At 38.4% G+C, this 25,254-nt stretch overlaps 1 protein-coding gene and 1 long non-coding RNA gene across 4 annotated transcripts in view; one reads left to right on the top strand and one right to left on the bottom strand.

Moving 5' to 3' along the window:
• Window positions 1-9,366, top strand: part of CHRDL1 (chordin like 1) — a 37,813-nt gene extending 28,447 nt beyond the window's left edge. For 2 of the 3 annotated variants that reach the window (XM_030272652.4, XM_030272651.4), the window contains exons 9-12: window positions 2,303-2,497; window positions 4,138-4,305; window positions 5,413-5,502; window positions 6,766-9,366. In XM_030272652.4, the coding sequence (XP_030128512.4) occupies window positions 2,303-2,497; window positions 4,138-4,305; window positions 5,413-5,502; window positions 6,766-6,896 (584 nt within the window). In that variant the 3' untranslated portion in view covers window positions 6,897-9,366. The remainder of the gene's footprint in view (window positions 1-2,302; window positions 2,498-4,137; window positions 4,306-5,412; window positions 5,503-6,765) is intronic. The other variant, XM_072929159.1, reaches the window with a different exon arrangement.
• A 7,164-nt stretch (window positions 9,367-16,530) lies between these two features.
• Window positions 16,531-25,254, bottom strand: part of LOC140684170 (uncharacterized) — a 53,036-nt gene continuing 44,312 nt past the window's right edge. Inside the window, exons 2-3 of the long non-coding RNA XR_012056001.1 lie at window positions 19,411-19,497; window positions 16,531-17,545 (exon numbers count right to left, since the gene is read on the bottom strand). This is a non-coding gene — a long non-coding RNA (uncharacterized lncRNA). The remainder of the gene's footprint in view (window positions 17,546-19,410; window positions 19,498-25,254) is intronic.

Raw genomic sequence — 25,254 nt, 5'->3', positions numbered from 1 at the left:
AAAAACACATGCTCAGAAGAGCATCTATCCATAAATACCAGTCAGCATACTTAGAAACTACCACAAAGAGTTAAAATCCCTTGTATTAGGGCCAACTAATCTTTTAAAGTATTAACTAACAGAAGGAATGTTGGCTATAGGATCTTTATTATCCACCTGAACAAGCATGAAAAAGCATTCAGATCATGCCAGTGTTTTATGGTGAATCTAGGAGCAGGAATCTCCACACAGTGCAATGTCTTTGACATGTAATTTGCACATGAAGACATCATCAAAGCAGTTTCTAACTGACTTGTTTCAGCAAATAAAGGACATACAGACGAGCAGCATATTTCTGGATGCAGTATAACTTCAGACACTCACTGCCTGGAGAGTGTCTGAGAGATCCCCATGATGGAAACAGGAATGCTGACCATGTGTTTTCTTTTGTTCCCGTGCAATTAACAAGTGTTTTAGTAATTAATGCACATGTCCCTTGAGACACATTTCAACAAGTTAAAGAACAAACTCAAAACTCTTCTGACAAGCAAATACTATGCGGTTGTGTGGATACAGATTTATCATTCTGAGCATGAAGAGCACTAAAAACAGGATAACTAGAAGTTATTTGCCAGTATTTGGCTTGTACTAGAGTCTTTGTCTCCTGCCTCAGGGTATTTATTTAATTGTTCTGTGTCAAAAAACCCTTAAAAGACAGAGAGTATATATCCATACAGTGTCATGTATTATCCCTTCACCTGTCAGGGAGAACTCAGGAAGTATTTACTGCCATAAAGGATCTGGAGAACCCTGGCTGGAGGAAAAGAAGTCCATGGAAGCATACAAATTGGCAATATTATGCTATTTAAGCATGTAAGAAGCCTGCTGAGCAGCTGAGTACTTGCCAGTTTTTTCATTTACAGTTTTTCTCCCATGTTTTTAGTATACAGATAAAACTTTACTTTTATTTGAGAAACAAAACTGCTTCCTATCTCTAAAAAAGCCCCATGTCTTAAAAAAAAGAGTTAAAAAGTAGCAAATTACTAACCAAATGATAGCCTAAGCTCATGAAAAACATTGCAAAAAACACTCCCCATAAATCTCAGTAAGTCACTAAAATATATAAACCAGTTGGTTACATCTGTTACCAGTTAGATATAACTTTCAGATTACAGATAAAATTTAAATTGCTTTTGAAAGATACAGGCAAAATAGGAACATATTTTACAAATAAAAACATGTATAAAAATGATGGCATATTAGAAGAATTGGAAATATTTACAGCATATCCCAGCTTCACTTTTGTTGCTTTTAGAAATCAAGCAGTGCCCTTTCTTTCACCTTGTTAGGATTAGTTTGCATTTTTCTTTGTGTTTATAAAATATTTAAAAAGAAAGAAGTAGGATTTATAGGACAAATGGAAACATGGTGTAAAGTGATTTAATTCCCATCAACTGCTGGGTGACCCAAAGTGGCTTCTACCAGGCATGGATTTTTCCACTCTCTTTGTGTCAGCTGTATTTCTCTGACTCCCAGGGGCTCTGATGAATAAATATTCTGAAGTTCTTAAAAGCTTTTGCAATGAAATTTCAGTCTCTAATGAATCTTTTCAAGTTTTCTTGTAATTCCAAAAGCCAAATGAATTTATATACCTATCAACATATATATTTCCACAAAGGAATTAAACTCCATTTTGCAAGTATTCTGTGGTTTGTTCTGTGTGCTACATAGCAGAACTCTCATGTACAAGCAATAAAAGGTAAATAAAAGGCCCAGGTATCACTAATCTAGCCAGCTGATAGCATTGCTCTCACTGCAAAGGCTCCATTCAGCAAATGGCTGGAGCTGTGCAGATGACTCAGTAGCAAATGACATGAACCCTGCATCTCCAAATTCGATTCAAATGCAGCCAAAACCACTGTAGCAGGCTGTGTCCTGTGTGTGGATTGAGAATGTCAGGGGAAGGAGTGAGTTTTCTAAGCTAGTTAATGCATAACTGAAATGCATGAACTGGGTAGGGAGCTAGTCAGACACTTGACCTTCACTGTTGTCCTCAAAAACCTAATGGACATCAGTGTCAGCAGAGTTGGCATCAAGGAAAAACTTCTCAGAAAAGGGTGACCACAGGCTCAGATTCATTTTAAGTAAAGGAACTAGAAGTTAAAATTAAAAAGCAGAGAAATGGGCCTGAGATGGTAACAGGTGATGTATGGAGACACTACTTTAAACAATGTGCATGAATCAAATTAATAATTATAGACAGGTAGCAAGCGAACATACCTTTTCCACTTGAACTTTTCCTTCTTTTTCTTTTCTTCTGTAGTTTGTGTTTCAAATGGCAAAACATACTCGCATGGTGAATCTTGGCATCCCAATCTCCGGGCCTTTGGAATCGTAGAGTGTGTGTTGTGCACCTGCAACATCACCAAACAAGAATGTAAGAAAATTCACTGTCCAGAACAATATCCCTGCAAATACCCTCAGAAAGTAGAAGGAAAATGCTGTAAAGTCTGTCCAGGTAAAACAAAGTTGATCACAGACCACCTTTTTGCTGTGCATGTTAAAGGGCTTGGCTCAAGCCTCCTGATCACAAGCTCTGATGTGAACAGCAGCAGCTGTGCCATGTTCCAGTGTGCGTGCAGAGACTCAGTGTGAGACAGGCAGAGCTGCCTGGCCACCTCTCCTCTTGCTGCTGCTCCTCACATAGGGGACATGCTGCTGGCACATGTCCTTAGCAGTCACTGCCTTTCTCTCTGCTGTTAACACAACTTCCTGATGCTCATTTCCAAAGAGAGTATTACAGAAATCTGTACAGAAAGTTCATTACTGCCAAAAGGCCACATCCTTCCCCTACCACAGTGCCCACAGAACCTTCAAATAATTTTCTAGCTTGTAAAATCCATGCGGAGATAACATTATTTCTGATTTTTAAAATGTACCAGGTTTCAAAACTCTGATTGGTGTCAGTTACATAACTTAATCCTTAAAACAAATACTAAATTATCACAGATTTAGCATTGTGTCTATGCTGCACTAATGATAAAACTTACGTAGACATTACAGAAACAAATGCTTGCAGCTGGTGAAAAATCTCTTAAAAGGATTCTGCTGATGGTTTGCCAAATGAAAAGCCATGTTTCATGTAATACAAAAGGTAAAGCACTGTCCAGTTCCCTTATGTGCCTTTAAACTGTTCCCTTAAGTACCCATTTATGTGTTTGTTTGGTGATGCACTGGGCAAGGATGATCTGAGGAAATGAGTTGCTCAGCCACATGTAGAAACATTCGTAGAATGCACACCTCCCCTCTTCTCCTGCTAGTCTTGCATACTGGGGGAAAACTTGTGAAGCAGAGATCCACAGATTTCATTGGAAGAACAGCCAACAAAGCCTGGCTAACAAGCTTCAATAGAAAAATTAATGGCAAAAAGGAGGTTACTGCCTTGTTTTTTGGAGATCCTATGTGCCCATTTTTAAGAAAGCTGAACCTTTTCCTGCAGTCTGTCTTGTACATGTTGAGATTTATTAATTGTTAGGTGTTTCTACAAACAGGGGTTTGAGCCTCTAAGTTGCATCATCTCTCTCATATTCCTGTCAAACTTTCAATTGCAAACAGAATAATTACAATTTCTACTTATGCTCTACAACTTTACCAGGTGGGCAAGAGATAATGTGTGCTGTGGCTGGCTCAGGCTTGCACTGGCCACATGGCTGCTGCCAAGCAAAATGCAAACCTCATCGATTCTTTTCCTCAGCAAAACATTAATTTGGGTCTCTTCACTCTAACCAACCACCAATTTTCATTTAGTTCTTTTACTACCCTGAGATTTATAACAAATAATTTCAAATATGCTTGAAAAGTAGACAACAGGTTCAAAACTTGTGAGGCGTGTCCCAGACCACATTGTTGTACACAGCTCATTCCCTTAGGAAACTGGATTGCAAGTAAAAATACTGTCTTACCACCAAGGACAGGCAACCAGAACATGGCAGAACACTGTTAAGTGTCTGTGTGAACAGCTGGAGATGGATTTGTGCGGCCGTACAAATGAAAATTCTACTTTCAAACTAAACATTCTTGGCTATCAATGCCAAGTAAATTCTGGAGGACTTGATTATAGCTGTAGTATGTGTTCTGTCCTTTTTGTTTTTTAAACAGAAGATGTGCCAAGTCAAACCTTTGACAACAAAGATTACTTCTGTGGAAAAGAGACATTTCCTGTCTATGAATCCATTTTCACAGAGGAAGGAGAAACCATCAGGAAAATTGCAATAGAGATTGAAAAGCCACCTCAAATAGAAATACATGTGTGGATAATTAGAAAAGGTAAGTTGAGCAAGTTCTTTCTTTTAACAGTGTATCATCTTCCATTAAAATCCCAGGACAATTTACAGATCCAAGCATTTTAGATTGCTGTTCTTTTGGCTCTTTATGATATCACTGTTACAGCCATTTCCAACATACTTGAATTTTTCTGTACAAAACTCATTAGAAACACACAAAGCTGTAGTTCTGCTCACTCCTACCCTTCATTGGGAACAAAAGCACAATGACAAACAGGTTTTCAGTATTACTCTGTGTAATTTATTGCAGATAAATTGGTAGTAGGATTTGAAACAAGTGCCTGGAGGCTCTTACTTAGGATGGTCCAAAAAGCTTTCCATTGAAATCAGTCTGCCCTGTCTGCCATAGTGATGACACATCCATGATAGTACATATAGGATATGGGCAAAAAATGTGTTAAGGATGGAAACAATATATTTTACTAGATTAACTGGTAAAATTAGAACAAAATAGAGAAGCATTCAGAAGCCCAAGCACTACTGCAAATCATGAACTTTCAGTGTAATAAAAATTATCTCCAGCCTCATAAAAATCATCTCTATCTACTTTAAGCAAAAAGCATGTGATCCTCATAGGATCACATAGTGCACCCTTTTGCATGGAAATAATACATCTCTAGATGCTTTAAAGGATAAAGCCAAGGCCAAAGTGGGAGCAGAAAAGAAATTGCAGAGCATTAGGTGGTTCACAACTACCCTGTGTGTTAAAAAGCCACAAAGCCTAATAATGATTTGACAGTCATGTTGCCTGCTGGCTCAAGATGCTATCTGACTGTATAATTATGCTGTTTTTCTCCAAGTCACTGGGACTTTTGGCTTCTGTTATAATCTTACATTTACTCATAATTAGGAAGGACTCAGTGTTTTGGAAAAGAATTGGCTAATTCTCACACCCCTCAGAAACTCCCTGCAATTCCAGTTTCACGGGAGAATAGTTTTACAGGGGAATAGCAAAAAAAAACAGACGGATGGAGAAACAGCATTAAAAAACGCATAGACTGAAAATTTTACAAAAAGGCAGGACAGCACTCCAGGTTTAGAACAATGGGCACATTTCCAGTAACATGCACTTCTAATTTCTTTGCTGAAGGGATTCTGCATCACTTCTATGTTGAAAAATTGTCCAAGAGAGAATTTGAAGGACTTCCTTACTTCAAGCTGATAACAAGGACAACCCTCAGTAAGTAAATTCTGACTTATTGAGGTTTTTACTCTCCATATAATCATAGCCATGAAAAACATTCTCTGTTACTCATCCCAGTCAAGTGGATATACTGAATTTTCCTCTAGCATATGATCACAATATTTGATGATTTAAGTAATCAAAATACAGCAATTTAAAATATAGATACATATAACAGTAGTTTGTGTACATGCTTAGTCTCTTGTGTTTTGATAAAGTACAATACAGGATCTTTTCTGCCCATGCTAGCATAAGTCAGAAATATGACTAATGTCAGCACAGCTGCAGAATTTGGATTTATTTATGTAACATGTCAAGTTACCCCAGTGTTTTAGAAAGTAATTTAGAAGGGAGAAAATTCAGATCTTTTTAAAGGGGTCCTACATGCACTTATGTTGTGTTTGAAAGATTACTTTCCTATGTTCTTAACAACATCTTCATTATTAAAATGAATGTCCTTTATGAAAGGACATGTACTGCTTTTATCACCCTTGATTCAATTTGGTTTTTGTATTTCAACCAGTTTGGGCTTGTGACAGTAGTTAATAATTATTAATTCAGCTAATTTGCTAACTGAAATAGGATATAGATATTTTAAGTTCCTAGTTTTTTCATAATACAACTTGAAAATTTTTTCTATAACTTTTTCCTAGCTAAAAAGTCTTTTTCCCAGAAGTAATATATTCTTAATTGTTACAGACCCATTGAGATACAGATATGTTTTCATATAACAACTTCCCTAGTCTTTTGCTGTCAGCCTTCCATAAGCTTGTCGTTGTTATCTGCAATGTATTCTAGTAGCCAGTAGTATTCTAGTTACCAGGACAGCATGCATTTCTATTGCCACTATCATAAATATGTAGAAATATTATTTTCCATCACACTTCATATTAGGAACAGGTAGGAGGAGTTCACAGCATGTGAAACATTTAGCTGTGTTGCTTCCCAGCTTTTAAATACTTTGGTTTACCAGGGTATCTAGTGTCATTAAATGGTTGAATAAATAGAGCCAACTTACAGGACTACTTAATTAAAGAAAATAGTAATAGTCAGATCCATATTTATTTTCTTAATAAAGTTATTTTGCATGGAATATGTTACATGGTTGTAAGATGCTTCGAATATTTTCCATGGGAGGATTAGACATTCCCTCTTTGACCATTGTGAATCAGTTGCTTTGCAGAGTGCTTGTAAATGTCTTCAAAGTCCCTGTGCCCTTTCCTAAGTCAATATCTGTCTCCTTTGTGTTTTTGTTTTCAGGCCAGTGGAAAATATTTAGCGAGGGAGAAGCTCAGATCAGCCAAATGTGTGAAAGCAGAGTGTGCAGGACTGAGCTCGAGGATTTGGTAAAGGTTTTGTACCTTGAAAAGTCTGAAAAGGGTCACTGTTAAGGGAGACAGCACTGGAGGGAAAAACACAAGACAACTTCTGAAAACTTGGATCTGCAGCTGGACTGCAGGCTTATTTTGCTTAAGTCAGCAGTTGCCCTAAACCCCAAAAGTATAATGCAGTAATTATTCACATCATGCACAGCAAATTCGCTGCTTTATGTGTAGTGGTCTGTGTCAACTGTTCAAATATCTCCTCCAAAAGACTAGAAGGCTCTGTGTTACTGGTGGGGGAAGGAGAAAGAAAGACTGTGCTTTTCTAGAGTTGCATTTCTTTACAAGTTAAAAAGAGAAATCAGAACATTTCTACAATTATTATTTGGCAAGTTATTCAAACTAATGAAAAGAAGGACACCTAATAAATGTTCAGGAGCTATGGAGATCATTATATCCTGTGCTGAATTTATATCATTTCTGCTGTTGAAATGACTCATGGATTTCTTGTAGTAGTGGAGGAAAAATATGAGTGGTACAATACTCACGTTGGAGACATAAAACCATATTTAAGCTGACAGACTCCTTAGCAGCCTGCTTTTGGGATGATTTCTTGTAGTTGAGCAAACAAAGTCCATAAACTGAACAGCAGGTGTTAGTGGCAATCAATATATTTTTGTAGCAATTGGAGCAAATGTTGGCTTTCAAGTGGTTTTCACTGTTTCTTCCACCCACTTCTCTAAAAGTGTTAGCTCCCCATCATAACCCTAATAACTTCATTCTTCTGGGCCCTATTTACACATGCTCTTGGCTGGTAAACCACCTTCTAAAGTGACGTGACAGGACGTGGTGAAGTACTTGCAGTAATTTCAAAACACCTAAAGCATTAAAACTCATGATTAATAATGCCTTAAAAGTTGTGAATAATTTAATTTATTTGTTCTGATTTGTTAAAAACATAATCTTCATTTTTCTGAGGGTGACCTCTCAGTTCTCATGTTTCAAGAGCAGCTCTCTCCCATGACAAACAACAAACACCTATAGGCTTGTAGAGCACAACAAACAGCTGCTTGTTGTGACAACTGTTATCTTCAGGAAAAAAACTCAAATCTGAGAGATTCTGTTAAATTTAGTATAGCACGTCTACAGTGTGTTTAAGAGAGGTGACTTTCATCTGCAGAGTAATTGTAACAATTTGAAAACTGTTTTCACCAAAATCCTGCGCTGCCCCGTGGCTTAAATATTGGATTAAATCCCAAGATGCAAGTGACTCTGCCTGCTTTTGCTCCCATTTTCTACTCCAAAAGCAGACAGGAATAGTGCTGTTTAAACACATGCTAGGAAACAAAGCTTTATGGAAATGGCCTGAGCTGGGGGCTGGGGCTTCACAGGGAGTGAAATCAACAGTGACAGCAAGGATTTTGAGATTTGTCATTCTGCCAGTGACAGCACTCAAGGGTGTCCACATTCCTAAAGGGATGAAGTTGTGGGAGAGGCTGGTACTGAATGCCAAAAGCCCATTCAGGCAGAGCTTCACCATCGTGAGGGGATCCTTGGCTTGGGCACAGACCCTGGCAGTCTCCATCAGCAGTGCAGGTGTCAGGAGCAGGCTTCTCCATGGCACCCAGGGCCTGGCCGTGCTGCCTGAGCCTCAGGAGAAGTGGGATGCAGGGCTTCTCAACAAAGAGGAGCAAGTGAGGAGAACAGACATGAAGGTGAAGGAAAGGCTGGAGGGAATTAGAAGAAAACATACAGGGTGATGTCAGGACCACCCTGCTGTCCCTGTGCCTGGACAGAGAGCAGATAAGATTTGGTTGTACAGGCCATTGAAATGCAGGAACATCTGGCTAAGAGAAATCCTCTATCACTGTTCGTGAAAAGAAGAACTAAGTGAACTGTCCTGCCACCTTTCCAGGGGACTGCAGCTTCCATAAGTCCTGTCCTGGTGTTGGAAAGGGGTGTAGCATATCTAAACAAAGGCTCTAAAACCTCATTGCACCAGAGCTGCGGTGTAACTGTAGAAAAAGCAGTTTGGCTTGAGAAGCACTGATTGCACATGGAAACTACTGCGTTGAAATGTGCTGCAGAACTGTAAAATTTTATTATAAATCTTTAGGAAGAGGTTCTGAGGAATTGTAGTGTTCTCTGGTGAGAAGACAGCAGTTGATTTCTCACCTAACAGGCATCGTTTGTAGCAGTAGATGGTGGCAAAAGACTAAGTGGAAAGTGTACAGGGTTTGTAATTGTTTTTAATGAGGAAGGCAACCTGCTTTTTTGGATTTGTGACAGGACTGGTGGAATCCAGATTGTGTATTTATTTTATAATAAACACTTCTTAAGAAAAGCAAAAAGCAGTCATAAACATCATTTAGTAAAATGCAGTGTTGCATTTTTGGTCACTAAAGACAACAAAATACACAGTGTCATGTTTTGCATTCTCTTCATGAGATGTGTGTCTGTTGCAGTACTTATTTATGTACTTGTATCACTTTGACCTGGTTTGATAAATTAATAAACTCTGAAATTGATAATAAAATAAGATGGTTTGCATAGGGTGCTGTTTGTTCAAGATGTTTGGTTTCAGCTCCCTGTTTGCAGGTGGTTGCTGCCACCTCAGAGAAAGCCATGTGCCCAGCTGAGTGCAGTGCATGACTGCCTGCTGTGAAATTGATACTGAGATTTGGAAGAGTCAGACTGGAAAATACCCAATTTAATTCAGCTTTCACCTACCCAGCAAGATTAATTTTGAAAATCAAAGCATTGACATCCATATATGGAAACCAACCTAAGAAGAAATCAAGCATTGCCAACTAAGAGAACAGTACAGGACTTACTGCATTCTGAGCAAAACATATTCTGAAGCTCAAAATAATTGGGGGAATGTTGATGGAATCAATCTGTGCTAATGCCTAGAAATGAGATGGTTTTCAGAAACATAAGGGGGAAAAGTGTAACTCAAACATGGCTGGCAGTGTTAACTAATACGGAGAATATCAGCCTTGGCAAAGATGAGAAGTAAATCACTTTGAATCAGTAGGTACATCAAATCTGAAATCCGGAATATCACTGGAAATTTCTGATGAAACTGACTGCTGTTATTTCATCACACCCTGCATATTCACTTTGGCTATCTTTTCATTTTAGAAGAAGTCTGTTAGGAGAATCCTTTCCTTGAGAACACACTCCGGGCACATGGGCCTGCTCTGCTCCTAACTCCATCAGAGGCATTCACCTTCCTCCTAGCTGAAGACTGGAAGTCATCAACTGTCAGGGTTGCACAGCTGCATCCCCATTTAATGTATTCTCTTGATTTCATAACATCCAAATGCTTTTTAGCAGCACACTGAATTTTACTTCTCACTTCACTCCTATCCCCTTCTCACGTAACAGGATCACCTCTGACTCCACATGACTCACAGGTCAGGAGGGGCTGGGTATGGAGGCAGGAGCCCTGTTCACTGCTGTGTTCTTCGGAATACTTTGAAATATACCCAGACAAGTACAAGAGAAACAATGTGTCAGCCTAACTAACACTCTCCTCTTCCTACACTATTCATTTAAAAAAAGGTCAAAGCATTTCACAATTCAGATGATGACTCCTTCCAAAATAATTGATAGCACATGAAGTATTTGCGTAATGTTGGTGTGCTCTAGTGCCTATTGTGTTATCCATCTAAGATAAAAGCCAAGATTTTAGTGATTTATTGAGGGAGGGGTGAAAATTGACAAAGTTAATCCTTATTTTCATTTATTGCTTTTGTTAGAAGTTTAAAAAATGTCTTCATCTTTTGATCTGAGGTTTTGGACTGTTTTACTTTTTGGGTAAAGTATGTCTGCAACTACATGAGTATGAGTATGAACCCACAACCCTCCCTTCTCACATAACACCAGCCCAACCGTGAGCAAGAATGCAAAGCATCCAAAGCAAAAACAAGTAATTGATCTTAACCCTGCAAAACAGTTTTTAATGTAGGCACACTGGATGATAGTTCATTCAGTAAATGCAGTGAGCCTGATTGCACTACCACTTAAAGTAAAAACTCCTAGTCTGTCCTCCAGTGACCTCAGATCAAGAGACAGAGACAGTACATCACACTAAGCATAACATGTAGCTAACTACTACAAACAGCACCCACAGCTAGTTATCTCTCCACGAAAATCAAATCTATCTCCTATAGATTTACATTCCTCTTTCTCTCAAACAACCTTTGTTTGTTCCAGGATCACACCACCAAAAAATCAGGTGTGTGAAGGCCACAATAAATTAAAACTGTATTCTATTCCCACTGATGGAAACAGCAATAATCCCAATCTCTTTAAAAAGGGGTCATACTGATACATTCTGTGCTGGCATTAAACCCACTGTAGTATACTCTAGAAATTCACCTGTACCAAAGGTACATTTTATACTTTTCACAGATTCCCAGTCACTTCATGTTCCCTAGACAGCTGCTGCTCTAGCCTGGTTCTCGCCAGTTCTCTCCTCTGCCAGCAGCTAGCATGGGACAATGAATTTGAGTTCTAATTACAGAGGTATAAATAGAAATCTAGTGATGCTTAAGGTTTATGTACTGGGACATTTCTGTTCCACATCTCTAAAAGGGAAGAGCCAGACTTCCCAGTTACCACATCGAGCTTGACATTAACATGGCATTTATTTCCATTTCCAGTACTGTGTTGGGCAGTGTGACCAGCTTTTATGCTGCTAAATGCAGTTTGTGGTAGCTGCAGCTCAATAGAGATTGAAATAGGTTTTACACAATCTTTTCTTGGTGTACTTAGGGTGGAATGGGAAGTGTTATAGAAACATCAAACAAGAAAAGTGAGCTCTTGGGCCAGCTTTTCCCTTAGTGAAATAAGAAGACATTATGTAGAAGTATTTATAGTTACGGCTGCATAGCTATCCATAACCTAATAGACAACAGTCACCAACTAATCAATCTTCACAAAGGTCTTTCTAGAAAAAGGAAGATTAGATTCTAAATGTGGTTGTTTCGTTAACAAAAAAAAAAAAAAAAAAGAATACTAGAGACATGCATACACATATGCAACTCCAAGTGATGATATGTTCCAGAAAGCTGAGTTTTCATATCTGAGATCATGTTTTCAATTCTCTGCTATTAGAAAATATTTCCTTGCTTTGAGTGCCATGTTATAAATCCACATAAGCTAAGTCTCACAAAATCTTTGGGTTTAGATCCAGCCAGGCAGTGGCGTCCTTTCAAAAATAGTCCAATGACAACATCAAAAAGCATTAGAGGATGTTTACAATCAGAACTGATTATTCACTGAGTTTAACTTCATTTATATTAATGCAAACCAGGTGTAAAATTATGCAACCAAATCCTTCCAGTAGCCCTCTTCACTCACTTTACACTATGTAAATTATGATAACAAAGTCAAAATTAAAAAAAAAAAAAAAAGAATAAAAAAGAGTGATTTTGAGCTTCAGCAAATGTGCCAGAATTCTGGAAATAAAACTCCAGCTGCTGTTTTGCTTGAAAGAGTAAGTTTATAAATTATGGACTGTTTTCACAAACAAAACTTAAAAAAAAAAAGCAGGTTATCATCTTTATTTGGGCTACAGTCTCTTTTATTTTGCAATCATAAGCAACTGAAAGATTCTATTGATAATAATGGTCAAAGCCCACAGAGACTTAAGAACTTACACCAGCTTTTCCCACCCTGATTTTTCTTCTTACTTCAAAGTCAGATTCTTTCAGAGACCTTTATAAACTGATGAGTCCCTGCTGAAGAGACTAGGCTCTTCCCATGACATCAGCCTATAACAAGCTCCCGATGTCTTTATAGTCTGCTTGTGTTGGGAATTATTTACCCCATCTAAATGATGAGATCACTCTTATTAAGACAAAACTATCATATCCACTGTGCTCATGATGATTGTAGCTCACATTAAGGCATTGAGTATCTAGGAAAATATACTTTTCAAGCAAGAAGTTAAGCAAACCCTAGAAAAATTGAGGAGCAGAGAAACTCTTGACAGCTGCAAAACTGCATTTGAATACTGAACATTGCAAACTGCAGGTCTTTTTCCTGGCCTCTCCACCAAGTAGGGCATTTCTTAAAAGACTTTTTTTTGCTGCATTTTTTAAGAGAGTTTTTTTTTTTTTGTGTGTGTGATTAAAGTATTGAAAGGAGCTTCTGCTAGAGCGGTACCTCTAGAATAAAACTCCATCAAAATCTATCTGCTGGAAGATTTTCAAAGCCAAGAATTCACTAACAGGCTAATGGGGTTTCCAATTCTTAGATTACACAGCTCAAATATAGCAGAAACTCACAGCCTGCCACTGTTCCCTTAAAATATATTTCTCCATAAATCTACATAATAGTCTCTGAAGGTTTTTGTGAAATTCAAGTAGAAAAAGATACATCAAGTAGTATTTCAAAGGAAATTATTAGATCAAATTCTGTGCAAATCTGTCTATTTGCACATTAAAGGACATCTGACCCAACAAAGGAAGGAGCACTTCAATCTGGACAGAAGGCACAAAAAAATTAGGGAAAATATGACATTGGCTGTTATAAGTGTAAAGGAGAAAGACTTTTCTCATCTTCTTGTTCTCATTTTAAATTGCAGTTTTCAGAGATAGTGCAAATCATTAATTGCTACTCCCGCTGAACAACTTGTGAAATCTTAATAGATTTCCAAACAGAGGTTCTCAGGGGACTGCTTAGCCCAGAGGATTAGTAAAGAGAGTAGAGCAGTTGTCACTTTGAGTTTTGCTTCAGGGCAGTGGGCTGAACCCAGCAGACTCTAACTTTTATTTCCATCTCAGAAATCACATCCAAAGACCTTGCTTGTAAAAAAAGATTGCTCTGGTCTAGTACCTGAAAGCGAGTCAAGGTGAACCCCAGGATCTCTTCTGGGGCTGTTCAGCCTTAAAGCCACTGCTACTGTTCTATAATATGTTACCTAATACATATTAACAAAAAAAAAAAAAGTCAAAAACTATAGAATGCTCCCTGGCATCAAAATAACCTGATTTCTATCAGGTGTCACCTCTCTATCAGCTTCCCTCCAGTCTCAGAACTAGGGAAACCTATTCCACTGTGAAAAAGTTCTGGTAAAACAAGGTTTTGTGACCCAAAAAAGCAGAAGAGCCAAAATCTGCTTCCTAAGAACTTTTGATGACCTTCCTTGGAGAAACTCTGTAAAATTCCATCTCTGCTGCCCAGGAACTCACAAAGGATCCTGGCCCGTTTCTAAAAAAGCTTGTGAAAAGTCAGTCTGCCCCTGCCAACAGCATAACTGTTATTCTCAGTAATTGCCATCTGAGAGAGAATCCCAAAAGAAAGTTGGCAGTTAGTCTTAGGAGAGCTCACAATGATGTAATGTTTGACAATAAGCTTTTGACTTAAAACAGGTAGTCCAATAAGTTGAAAGTACATTCAAATAAAATATTTTATAGATCAAAGAGTTTTTCTTTCTGACAAACTTTCAGGTGCCTCATAAACTCTTCAATTTGAAGATTTTACTGCTGCATAAGAGATAGCAAAATTGGGGAGGAAATGAGAAAATTTGACATAACCCCTTCAAAATGAACTTTTAAGTAAGTTAAAACAGATTATGCTTTTTTTTTCACCTTTAATTCTGCCCTATAAGCTAAATACTTTGGCTATACTTAGATCTTTTTTCTCCATTATAAAATCTCATTAACTCCTCACTGGAAACATGTCATCTTCCACTATCAGAATACAACTTATTTTTTCAAAATAATTAATAAAATAGGGTAAAACCAAGCTTAAGGTAGTGATGGAACTCTTTTATGAAGTGAATAGGTGCTGTCTGTGCCAATACTGTCTGTTTAATCACAGCCTAACATTTTAATTATGTATATAGCTAAGGATTTGCTTGCATTGGCCTAATTATTCTGCATGATAATATGAACAAAGGGCCTCTGTTAAAGTAATCAACAAGAATTTTAGCTGGCTGAGTTTCCTCAAATGTTCCAAGAGCAATGAAAGATCTGATCATTAAGCATTTACTGCCCCTGAAAGCTATTTTAAACCTGTTCCCTTCATATCACAGCTGGCCTCAAATTCTTTTTATCTGAAAGCCCTAGTGAGACAGAACAAAAGAATGTTTCTCATTTGGAGTGAGCTGTCTGTGTCATCTGTGTGATGTTCACTAGCAGGAGATGTCTATCTTAATGAGCTTTTGGCCAGGAACAGCGCTGCCACTTTCTAACTTTTGTCCAGTTCACAGGGCTCCCGGTGCAGGGCGTGCTGGATGTGTTAGAATTGTAAATGAGCCCCAGAAGTGCACATTGCCCAAGGATCCCACAGTAACAATTAAGCAGTAGTCTCTGCTCTCAGGGGCCTCTCCTGCTAGATAATTGACCCCCCCAGATAATTGACCCCGACCTGAGCTATGCAGGAACCCACGCTGAAGGTGAGGATGCAGAACAGAAGTGAAGGTTCATTGTCTTTCAATGAAAGGGAAGTTAGCACCAACGGGAACTGAGTTTTAAAGGACCAAAGGGTTAAAGCTTTCTCTTTTTGAAGGATTTACTATTAATTACTCCTTTGCCCAACAAAAGGTGACTGTTTTGAAATACATCCTCTTTTAGTGGGTCCCGGGAATCAGATAAATGTTAGCCAAGTAAACACTCTGAGCCTACCCACATATATGGAAAAAGAGAGTCCAAGAATCCTAGAAAGTTGTACAGAATAAGACACAATAATAGTAATGACACGTCTTGGTTTAAAAGCTAAACATTCTGCCACTATAAAAGCTTTCCATGTACAATCTGGAAGCACAGGAAGAAAACCACACTCAGTGTATTACATCAGGAGAAGATCTCTGTGGTACCCTGCGAGAGCTGAAGTCCAAGGACTTCCTGATCCTGCTTTCCTCTGTAAGTCTCCACCATCACATCACATTGCCCATCACACTGCTCTCACAGTGGTGGCACACTACAGGAGCACCTGTCCACGCCACATCTGAAAGATTCAGCTCACCTGCCCCACCGAGATCAGGGATGGGGGGAAGAGAACTACAAAAGTAATCCAGTACCATAGTGGACATTTATGTAATTTCTATATTGATTTTTTATTCAAACATTCATTTACTCAATAAAACAGGAACCTTCTTATCAAAATATACCAAAACATTTGTGATAAATCCAACAAGAATGACTTCAAGAAATTCTAAAAACCTGTTAACTTATTATATGACAGGCAGATGCACAGGAGGGAATAGGGGGACTACTGTACTTGAAGGCAGCTCTGTGTAGTATATGTTTCATCCATGTGACTTAGGAGAGGCTGTAGCATGATAGAATCCCCATGTGTCCCAGGGTGACCTTATGATGCTGATATCCCCAGGTGTCTGTTCTGTTCATGCTGGATATTAAGTTCTGCACCACTCAGACCAGTTCTGAGAGCAAAGGGGGCAGAAGAAGTGCACAGTTTGTCTGCAGAAACTGCACTCGCTCCCACACATTCCTGCTCCTGCACTGTGCTGTCTGCAGCATGGACAGACAGCAGGACAGAGCTCTCCTTTGCCCTCTAGTTAGTTTTTCTTAGCTAGCTGAGGCAGAGAAATTCCCCGGACTGTGGCTTTTCTTGTTCTTGGAACTGATCAGCTCTGCTCTGGACCAAGAACCCAGAAAAGCACCGGGAGCTCACAGCTGTGGCCCACCAGGGCCCGGGATGTGGCATTTGCCAGCACAGGAGGGACTGAGCTGAACTAGACCCCACAACAAGGACTTTCTGAATTTGCCATCTCTTCAGAACAGTGAGAGGTTTTATTGTTCAATATTATGAATTTTTTATGCTTGTGAATACTTTGCTTATTAAATAAAGATTTTTCTTCCACTTTTCTCCAAGGAAATATTTTCCTGAACCAGCTGGGGGAAGTGCTGATTGAATCTGCTTTCTAGAGAGACCCCTTTGGAAGTTTCCTCCCAAATTTGCCCTAAACCAGGGCAGGATACATGTCAGCACTACAGCTAATTCAATCTCACATTCACTGTGGATCAATTTGATATTTCTCCTATTCAGTACAGATTACTCCTGAATCTGTGTTCTTGTTTTGCACTCAGCCTGTTGTGCTGCCCACTGGCCTCAGCCCCATACCATTCACTCTCATTCCCTGCCCCATCATTCCTGTTAACAGGCCTTTTTACTTCCCCTGGGTTTATAATTTCTCCTTGCTTTTCAGTTCCTCTGCCTCTCAGACTGCAATGAACATTCTTTCTCAAACATCTTAATTATGCAGTTGATCATTTCAGTGAAAAGGCAGTGGTGATGGATGGTCTTTTTGAATAAACTTGTGCCAAAAAGAATGAGCATAGCTGAAGGGAGAAAGTGTGGTGTCACATTGTACAGTGTGGAGGCACCAGTCCCACAGGCCTGTCCCGCTGTTCAGGAAAGTGGCTCGAGGTGACAGCTATATTGTTAACAAGTTACGTCATTAAACAAGGTAATAATAAATATGTATTTTTCAATTCCCACTCATTAAAAAAGTCAAAGCCATTCCAGAGCTGGCATTCCTAGGATCCTACTTGCTTCATCTATATTCTAGTCCAGTCCCTGAAGGTTTTCCCTTACCTAATCTGCATTTTTCCTCATTATTTTCTCCTTCCACAAATTCAATTAGTTTTGGCCACCAACTCAGAAATGCCAAAGGCTATAGGAGAGCAGTGTGGGGTTTTTTTGTCTCATCTGATTGGCAAGGGCTGCTGTTAAAAAGCCTGCAAAATAAAAGGAGAAATAAAATGAGGCAAAACAATGATTGAAACTCCTACAATGCACCTGTGGTTTTAGAGAGCTGGCTGTTTGTAAGCAGTTAGTCTGCTTTCCTCAAATCTGCCCTTTTGAGACATTCACTCCTGATAGGAGATGGTGAGAAGGAAGGAAGCAAAATTTTAACAGTTGTGAAGATGGCAAACATAAGGGAAGGTTCTGTAATGGAAAAGAAAAGGTAAAGAAACTACCATACCAGTCTTGTGTCTTGCTGCACAGGTATGGTTGATTTACTTTGCAAATTCTTGAGCAGTTTCCTGTGCAGCACTGCATTGCTTGCTTTTGTACAAGCTGCAGTCTTAGCTCCCATGTCTGGCACAGTTCCTCTGTAGCATGAACCTGATTTCCAAACACGCCTCCCTCACCACAGCCATTAGAGTGGACTATCAAATATTCACAGACACACAACTGGTCCCAGCAGAAAAAAACTACTCCCTAAAGTGTTCATAAATGCCAATATATATGGCATAGCAATGGCATGATGCCCTGGGGAGAAGGGCAGATATCTGCCAGTCCTTCCATAAGAGTTATACTGGGCCATGGCCCAGCTTTCACAGCTCACATTGCACTGTTCTCAAGCAGATGATACCCAGCACATGCTGAAAAAAACAAACAAGACATCTCAAATCTTATTGTGGTCTCACTCCAAAAATGCAAATCCCAGAATCTATCTGGATCACTAGATTTAATTTGGGGGATCCAAAATTATCTGTGGAGCTCTATAAACATCAGAACCTCACCAGAAAGTGCACAAAGAAATATTTTCTCATGTTGTCCATTTCTCTGGCTTGCAAATTTCAAAAAAAAATTGGCTAATGGAAGAGTTTTCCCACTGAAGTTATTTTTAGGTAATTCACAATCATTTATTAATCCTGGCATCTGAAAATACAGCTCTGCATTTGATATGTTCTTAGATATTAGATACATACAGCTGTGTATTAGATATGTTATTAGATTTTCATTTGGAATCAATTATAGAATTAATCACCTTTGATTTGGGAGGAAGAATGATCCCAGTTCTCTGCAGTACAGATTTGCCTCAGTACACAGCAAAAGTCAGCAAGAGAATCCCCAGGACAACAGGTATGGATGTGATGTAAGCATCTCACTATGTTCAAGTCAAACAGTTACCACCAAGAACATGTACACTGCGAGATCTTAACAAAACCATGCTTCTCCTTCTTTGATCTAGAGAATAGCAGCAAATTCAAAACTGGTAAAAAAGGGTAAAAAAGAAAATCTCTTCTGCCAGCAGTCTTCAAAACCACTGTGGCAGGAGACCACACACAATAATCCAGAGTGTTAAAAATAGATTAGAAACTTATGGGAATAAGAAAATCAGTATTTAAACCCCTAATCATTTTTATAATGTGACAGCAAGAAAGAAGAAAATCTGAACTGATTTCTGGCAGTATGCAGTGTTAGCATTCTGGCATCAGTTTCCATACACAGATCTACCAAAATAGAAACAACTACCATTAAAACAGTTTAAAAAAAATAAACTTGCTTTCACTACAGATAATAACACTTCTCCCCACCCTGAAAAAAACATCCTTTTATTTGTCAAGTCAGGAAAAAAGGTCATGATAGTTTTCATAAAATTTAGAAGATTTTCAGCCAGCTCCAATGACAAATGACAGCTGAGAGCCTTAAAGCTCTTAAAGTGTAGGAGGAAGGGGGAGCTCTGCACTGAGGGATTCATGCTTTCCTGTATGTGCATTTCTGTGTTATTTCTATTTTACATGTTTATAAAAGAATTTATACATGCAGATCTCTATTCCTTAATTTCTGCCTGTTTTAAGGAAAGTTATACCTCTGTCTCTCCTGCCTGCCCTTCCAGTTCTCTCTTAATGCCTCGTCCATCCATGAGAATTTCTGAAAAAGCCCCAGCTGCAGTTTTCTGACAAGAAAAAAGAAAAAAAGGTTTTGAGAAATATTATATTCATCCTGCCTTTCTCCACTTAGTTCTCTTTTCTTTCTGAGGTTTTGGCTGGGGTAGAGTTAATTTTCTTCATGGTAGCTGGTATGAAGCTGTGGTTTGGATTTCTGCTGGAAACAATGTTGATAATTCAGGGATGTTTTCCTTATTGCTGAGCAGTGCTGACACACAGTCAAGGCCTTTTCTGTTCCACACCAGCAAGAGGCTGGGGACGCACGAGGAGCAGGGAGGAGACAGGGCTGGGGCAGCTGAGCCCAACCGATCCAAGGAATATCCCAAATGGCACCACGGAAACTGCAGGGAAGAAGTAAGGGGGCAAAACACACCCACACCCGAGCTGCCTTCTTGTGTGTAATGCTTACAGACAAATGGACTCTGGGCAGCAATGACCTGCAAGAACCAATTATTTGGAAGCCAACTATATACCAAAGTTTTGAACATATCTCCCAGGGCAAAATCCAGCCTGTTCTGATGGAGCATGTGGAGTAGCACAAGACAGAAGCATTGCCTGCCATGCATATAAGCAGGAGCCTTTCTGGCCAAGTGTTTTTTTTTTCACAGTTGTAAGGTGGTGGCTACACAATTCACTTATGGGCTGTTGGAGTAGCTGCTCAACCTAGCTGTGAGATTCTGCAACAATTTCCTCCTAAGTGAGAAGAATACCTCCATCAAGCATGGTTAGATCCACTCCATTCCAGCATTAACAAAGCTCCAGAGCAGAGTAAGCCAGAACAACGTTTGCAGGGGTTTTGTCCTACACTTTCAAACTGGGTTCTGGTTGTGCAGATTCAGTCACCTGGCAGAAATCTCAGAGCATTTGTTCTTTAAAAATTAAGCTTTCTCTGGTATGTAAAACTAGACACCCAAAGAATAAATAAATCTGCAGCACTAATATTCAACTTCCTAATTTCACTAGTAGCAGCTTTTGCAAGGATAATTTAATTCTTCTGTTTCATCTAGTATTGCAGCTTGTAAACTCCTTTGAGGATCCCTACCAGGAATTCATCAGCATGAAGGATATATACTCAGAAGATCATAATCAACTCAATCAAGGGGAGAAATTCAAAAGCTTTGCCACTAAAGGAGTCAAACATAAAAGCCTCCCAGAGGGGGGTAGAGGTTTATGTACCATGCCTGGCCTATGTTAAGAAAATTAAAACTTGTTTCACAACATAAAAGAACCAAAGTGTCAAGTCACTAAAACCAGTTTCCAGTACAGATGCCCTGTTTGAGACTAGTTTATGAGGGAAATACAAATTTATAATGCATTTAAAGAAACACAACTGAGAAAAACATAACTAAGGGATATATACGAGGCAGACAGCACATAACATAAATTAAACAAGGACAATTTAAATGCAATTTAGCAGCCATCCATGTTGCTATAACGAAGAACACTTCTATTTATATCCATGGCAAACTTCTTATGTTTTTCAAAGGAAATGTTTGCAGAGCAGACTCTTCTAAGTATCTGCCTAACATAAGAGTTGAGGTTTGCTCTTATTATTTCTCAGAACCTTTTCAGACAGGGTAGCAGTTCTTGAGAAAGGGAACCCAGACTGCTGCTGGGGAATGTGTGTCAATGAATGGAAAATGGGTTTGGGTTTGCTGCTTTTTGGTTCTGTTGGATAAGGTAATTCTCGTCTTCCCTCCCACTCACTCAGCAATTTTGTTTTGAAAGCCTGCATATTTAAGGTGACACATGTTCTAAATACATCATCCAGAGAAGGAAGGAAAGAAATCAGCTTTCTGAAGAAGGCTGCCAGTGTTCTCCAGAAGAGAACAGGGTATAAACTGATTCTTACAAGGCATAATTCAAAAAATAAGGTGTCATTTTTCCTTGCATGCAAAAATGATAATCCACTAATCCCTTTGAAACTGTGTCATTTAGAGGACCCAGTAGAAATGAAATAGAAATGTGGCTGTATAACTAGGTAAACATTTCGTTGCCTCCAAGAAGAGCCATAAAGAATCTGGTGGATATTTTTCAAAGCTGCCTTAGGGAAAGGATGTCTAATCCCCATTAAAATTAACAGAAACCGGCTCCTCAAACCCAGGCAATGGCTTTGAAGAATGAGCTCTGTGGGGGTAATACATAATATCAAAGAGCAGGGATGAGTTGTATGGTTCACTGCATCACATGGGAGTCACCTGTATGTTTGTTTGAATGAAAAGGAAGTGGGGGGGAAGGAACCAAACCAACAGCAATAGTAACAGTAATAACAACAACAGCAATAATAATTATAGAGATCGAACTAAAAAGCCAGATAGAAATTCCCAATGGATTTTATTAACTTCAAACATTGTAGAAAGTTTTATAAAGGTAACTGGAATTGTCTGACTGAACTCAAGAATCAGATCTGTTTTGGTATGATGATACAATTTAGCACATCATTATTGGAAGAACAGTTACCTATTTTTAAGTTTGCTCATTTTCTTATTTGAATCTCTTAAGGTTAAAGACAAGCTATTAGATAGTCATTAGAAAGTAAAACATTAAAATCTGAATGTAAATGGTGAGAACTTCCAGCTATCCAAATGACAGACACATTAAGGTCCCTTCCAATCCAACCCATTCTATGACTCAATAACAAAACTTAGAGATAGCAACTTATAAAATTATAAAAGGAAAACATTTAATGCAGAACAGCAATCACCAGAACTTAAAGGCACAGGACATACTTGAAAAAAAAAGGTTAATTTGATTTACTGAAATGTTAAATAAGTGAATAAAACTATCAAAAAATTAAAAAATCTCAACAGTTCCATAAGACTGGATAAACAGTTCACATTTATGAATTTGTCATAATTTATTTAGGTGGGATTCCCAAGAAAAAACCCACTGGTAATGGGCATCACATTTCCCTCTTTGCCTGAATCCACCTGCAGCAGCCTTCGGCAATGCTGAGAAAAACAGGCCTGGTTTGAAAAAAACTTCAGTATTGCTTCAGCCAGCTCTCCCAGCCCCATAGAGAGATTTAAAATTAACTCTAATTTAAAAATCACATGCTCTTACTTTTTTTTATGGCAAAAAACTCTCCTCTAGAAACACTCCTAAAACAAAAAAAGTTGCTTGCTTTGAGATTATGTACAAAATCTTTTTCTTTTAGCCTCTTTCAGTATTTGGAGGTGGTGTTTGTTGCAATGCAGAAAAACACACAGAAGTTGAAATGAGAACTTTGACATTAAGTTTCCCTTTCAACAAAACATCTCCTGCCTTCCAGACAACTCACACTTGGTTAGGAGCTTTTCACTCAGATTTTCTCCTGACCTCTGGCTTAAGGGGTTTTATTTCTACTGAGTGAAATGAGAGTGGGTCCGTTCTTAGGTGCCAAATTGGAGTGAAAATCACCACAAAAACATCAATAATGCTCAACATTACCAGAAGTAAATTAAGTCTAACTAAACAAGCCATGTCAAACAGAGTAAACTCACACTCTAAGGTGGACTTTCACACAGAAGGCAGCTATAAACTGAGTGTGGCCTGCAAATCAATCAGCCCCCTGCCTCTACCTAATGAGACTCTTTTCTTTATTGCATTTTTATAGACTTATAAAAGCAGCAGAGGATGGATTATATGGGCTGTCTGTCTACCTTGCCCGTCTGTGGCTCTATTGGTGTTCACTCCCATTGACCAGGATAGTACCTGGCAGGGGCTGGAACTTAGAGAAATACAGAGGTGATTGAGAGACTTTAAAAAAAATAGCAAAACAACAACAGACATACAGCCACTTCCCCAGTAAAACACCGATTCTAACAATACCAGTTTGTAACAAGGACTGTAAAATCTAAATGAGTAAACAGGAAAACTTCTCTACAAATGCAGCACAACACTTCAATAGCCTTTGTGCACAACTCATGTGAATGTCAGTCCTAATTCATGTTAAAAACACAGACAATTTCTCAGAACTCTAAATAGAACACAATTATTTTAAAAAAACAGGTCATGTCTATTTGGATAGACTTATTTCAAAGTTCTAGGATAATGACTTCATTTAATATGCATTACAGAAGACATTTTTGGAGCTATTCCCATAGAATCAAAGCCTTCCTGTTCACGTAACTCAATTTTGCAATTCTTTTTTTTGTCAGTGTTGCTGTAAACAATGTGCTGCCCATGGCATGGAGGGGAGAGGAGGGATTTTTTTAAGGAAAAGTAATCATCCCTGCTCAGAATTTTGTAGTTACATTTACCAGCTGCGTAAGTGTTCTGATAAACTGCCAAAAAGAGTCACTATAAAGGAACACTCCTTTAAAGTTTTAATCCTTATTAAAGGAAATTATCTGGACTCTCTCCAGAAGCATTTTGAGGGGGAGAAAGGGGCAAAAGCTTCCGCAGAAGATCAAATGTTGTTGATTATAAATTCATTAGCAGTATAACTGCTAACTTCAGTAAATTAACAAGGAACTTTTATTATATCCAATCAAGCTCTTGTTAAAGATAACAAGTTCTTTTCATTCCTCATGTATTTGTATAACAGTCACTTTTCTGGAACTCATCAAAGTTTGTTGCAAATCCATGTGAAAATACCACTCTCTCTTTTAACTCCTTAAAAATAATAATGAAACCTTATGATCACAGTGAAAATGCACTGGTTAGATTAAAATATTTCAAAATAAAAGATTTGGAATTACAGAGAAATCTGCCCCAATACCAGCAAAGAGACTGATATTCCACAGCAGCAAAGTCCTAAAATGATAAGCATTTCACACTTGTTTTCTATTGTTTTGTTTGCACAGAAGAAGCTTAGTTAAGTAGTCTTTTTAGGAAATCTGATAGTGCAACAAAGACCCGTTATGATTTCATCCTACAAAAGGCATTCACCCAAATATTAATTGCTAAAAAACAATTTTACATAATCAGTTCAACCATATCATTATGTTAAGAATCCTGTCTTTATCAAATAACCAAAACTGGGAAGAATGTTTTGCTTTGAAGCTTTTCACTAGTAATACGTTTTACAGCAAGATGAGTATTTTCTAAAAAAACAACTACTTCAAAAGCAAATATCTTGGTGACAGGCTGTTGCATTGAGATCCCTTTCTTACATGTCATGCTCTTAATACATATTTTTTATCCATTTCATTTGTCTGCTGTCCAAGTTTACCAGTGATGAAAGAAATCTTTCTGGAAACTATTTAAGAAAGTTCTAATGCCCACTGAAATCAATGTCTAGACTGGATTAGTCTAATATGAGAAGTTTTCATAAAAACTTAAAATTGTCCCTACAATTAAGCATGATAAAAGCACACTAAATTGATGAGAATCATTTTAATAAGACAATGCATACCAGTTTTTCTCAGTCCCTCTGCTCTAGTAGTACTAAAAGAAAATAAAACCTAATGCAGAAACCATGTGTTTTTAGGTAGATCAGCTAAAAACCCACCTAATTCACAGTAATGTATTTCCACAATTGTAATTTTTTTTTCTGACAGTCAATCAGTTGCTTACTGCTTATTACTAATACTGCTCACAGCCCTTTGTTCTAACAAGCTAAGTAGGGGCTTTTACTGAAAGTGTAGTTCTTTTGTTTCTTTCTTTTCCATTTCTGTTGGCCAGAATGAAATAGCCATGCACAGAGAAGCTGAACATGAAGATGGACATTTCTTCTCCTCCCAGTAGGACACAAGTTGTATCTGGGAAGCTTTCCATTGTCTGATATCCCAGCATAGGAGTGTTTGAAAATCATCTGTAGCAGCACAGTCCAAAAGTCAAGA

This window comes from Taeniopygia guttata, chromosome 4A (genome assembly GCF_048771995.1).
Source record: "Taeniopygia guttata chromosome 4A, bTaeGut7.mat, whole genome shotgun sequence".
NCBI lineage: Eukaryota > Metazoa > Chordata > Aves > Passeriformes > Estrildidae > Taeniopygia > Taeniopygia guttata.
The sequence above is the reverse complement of the archived record's forward strand: the minus strand, read 5'-3'. Positions and strand labels throughout refer to the sequence as shown.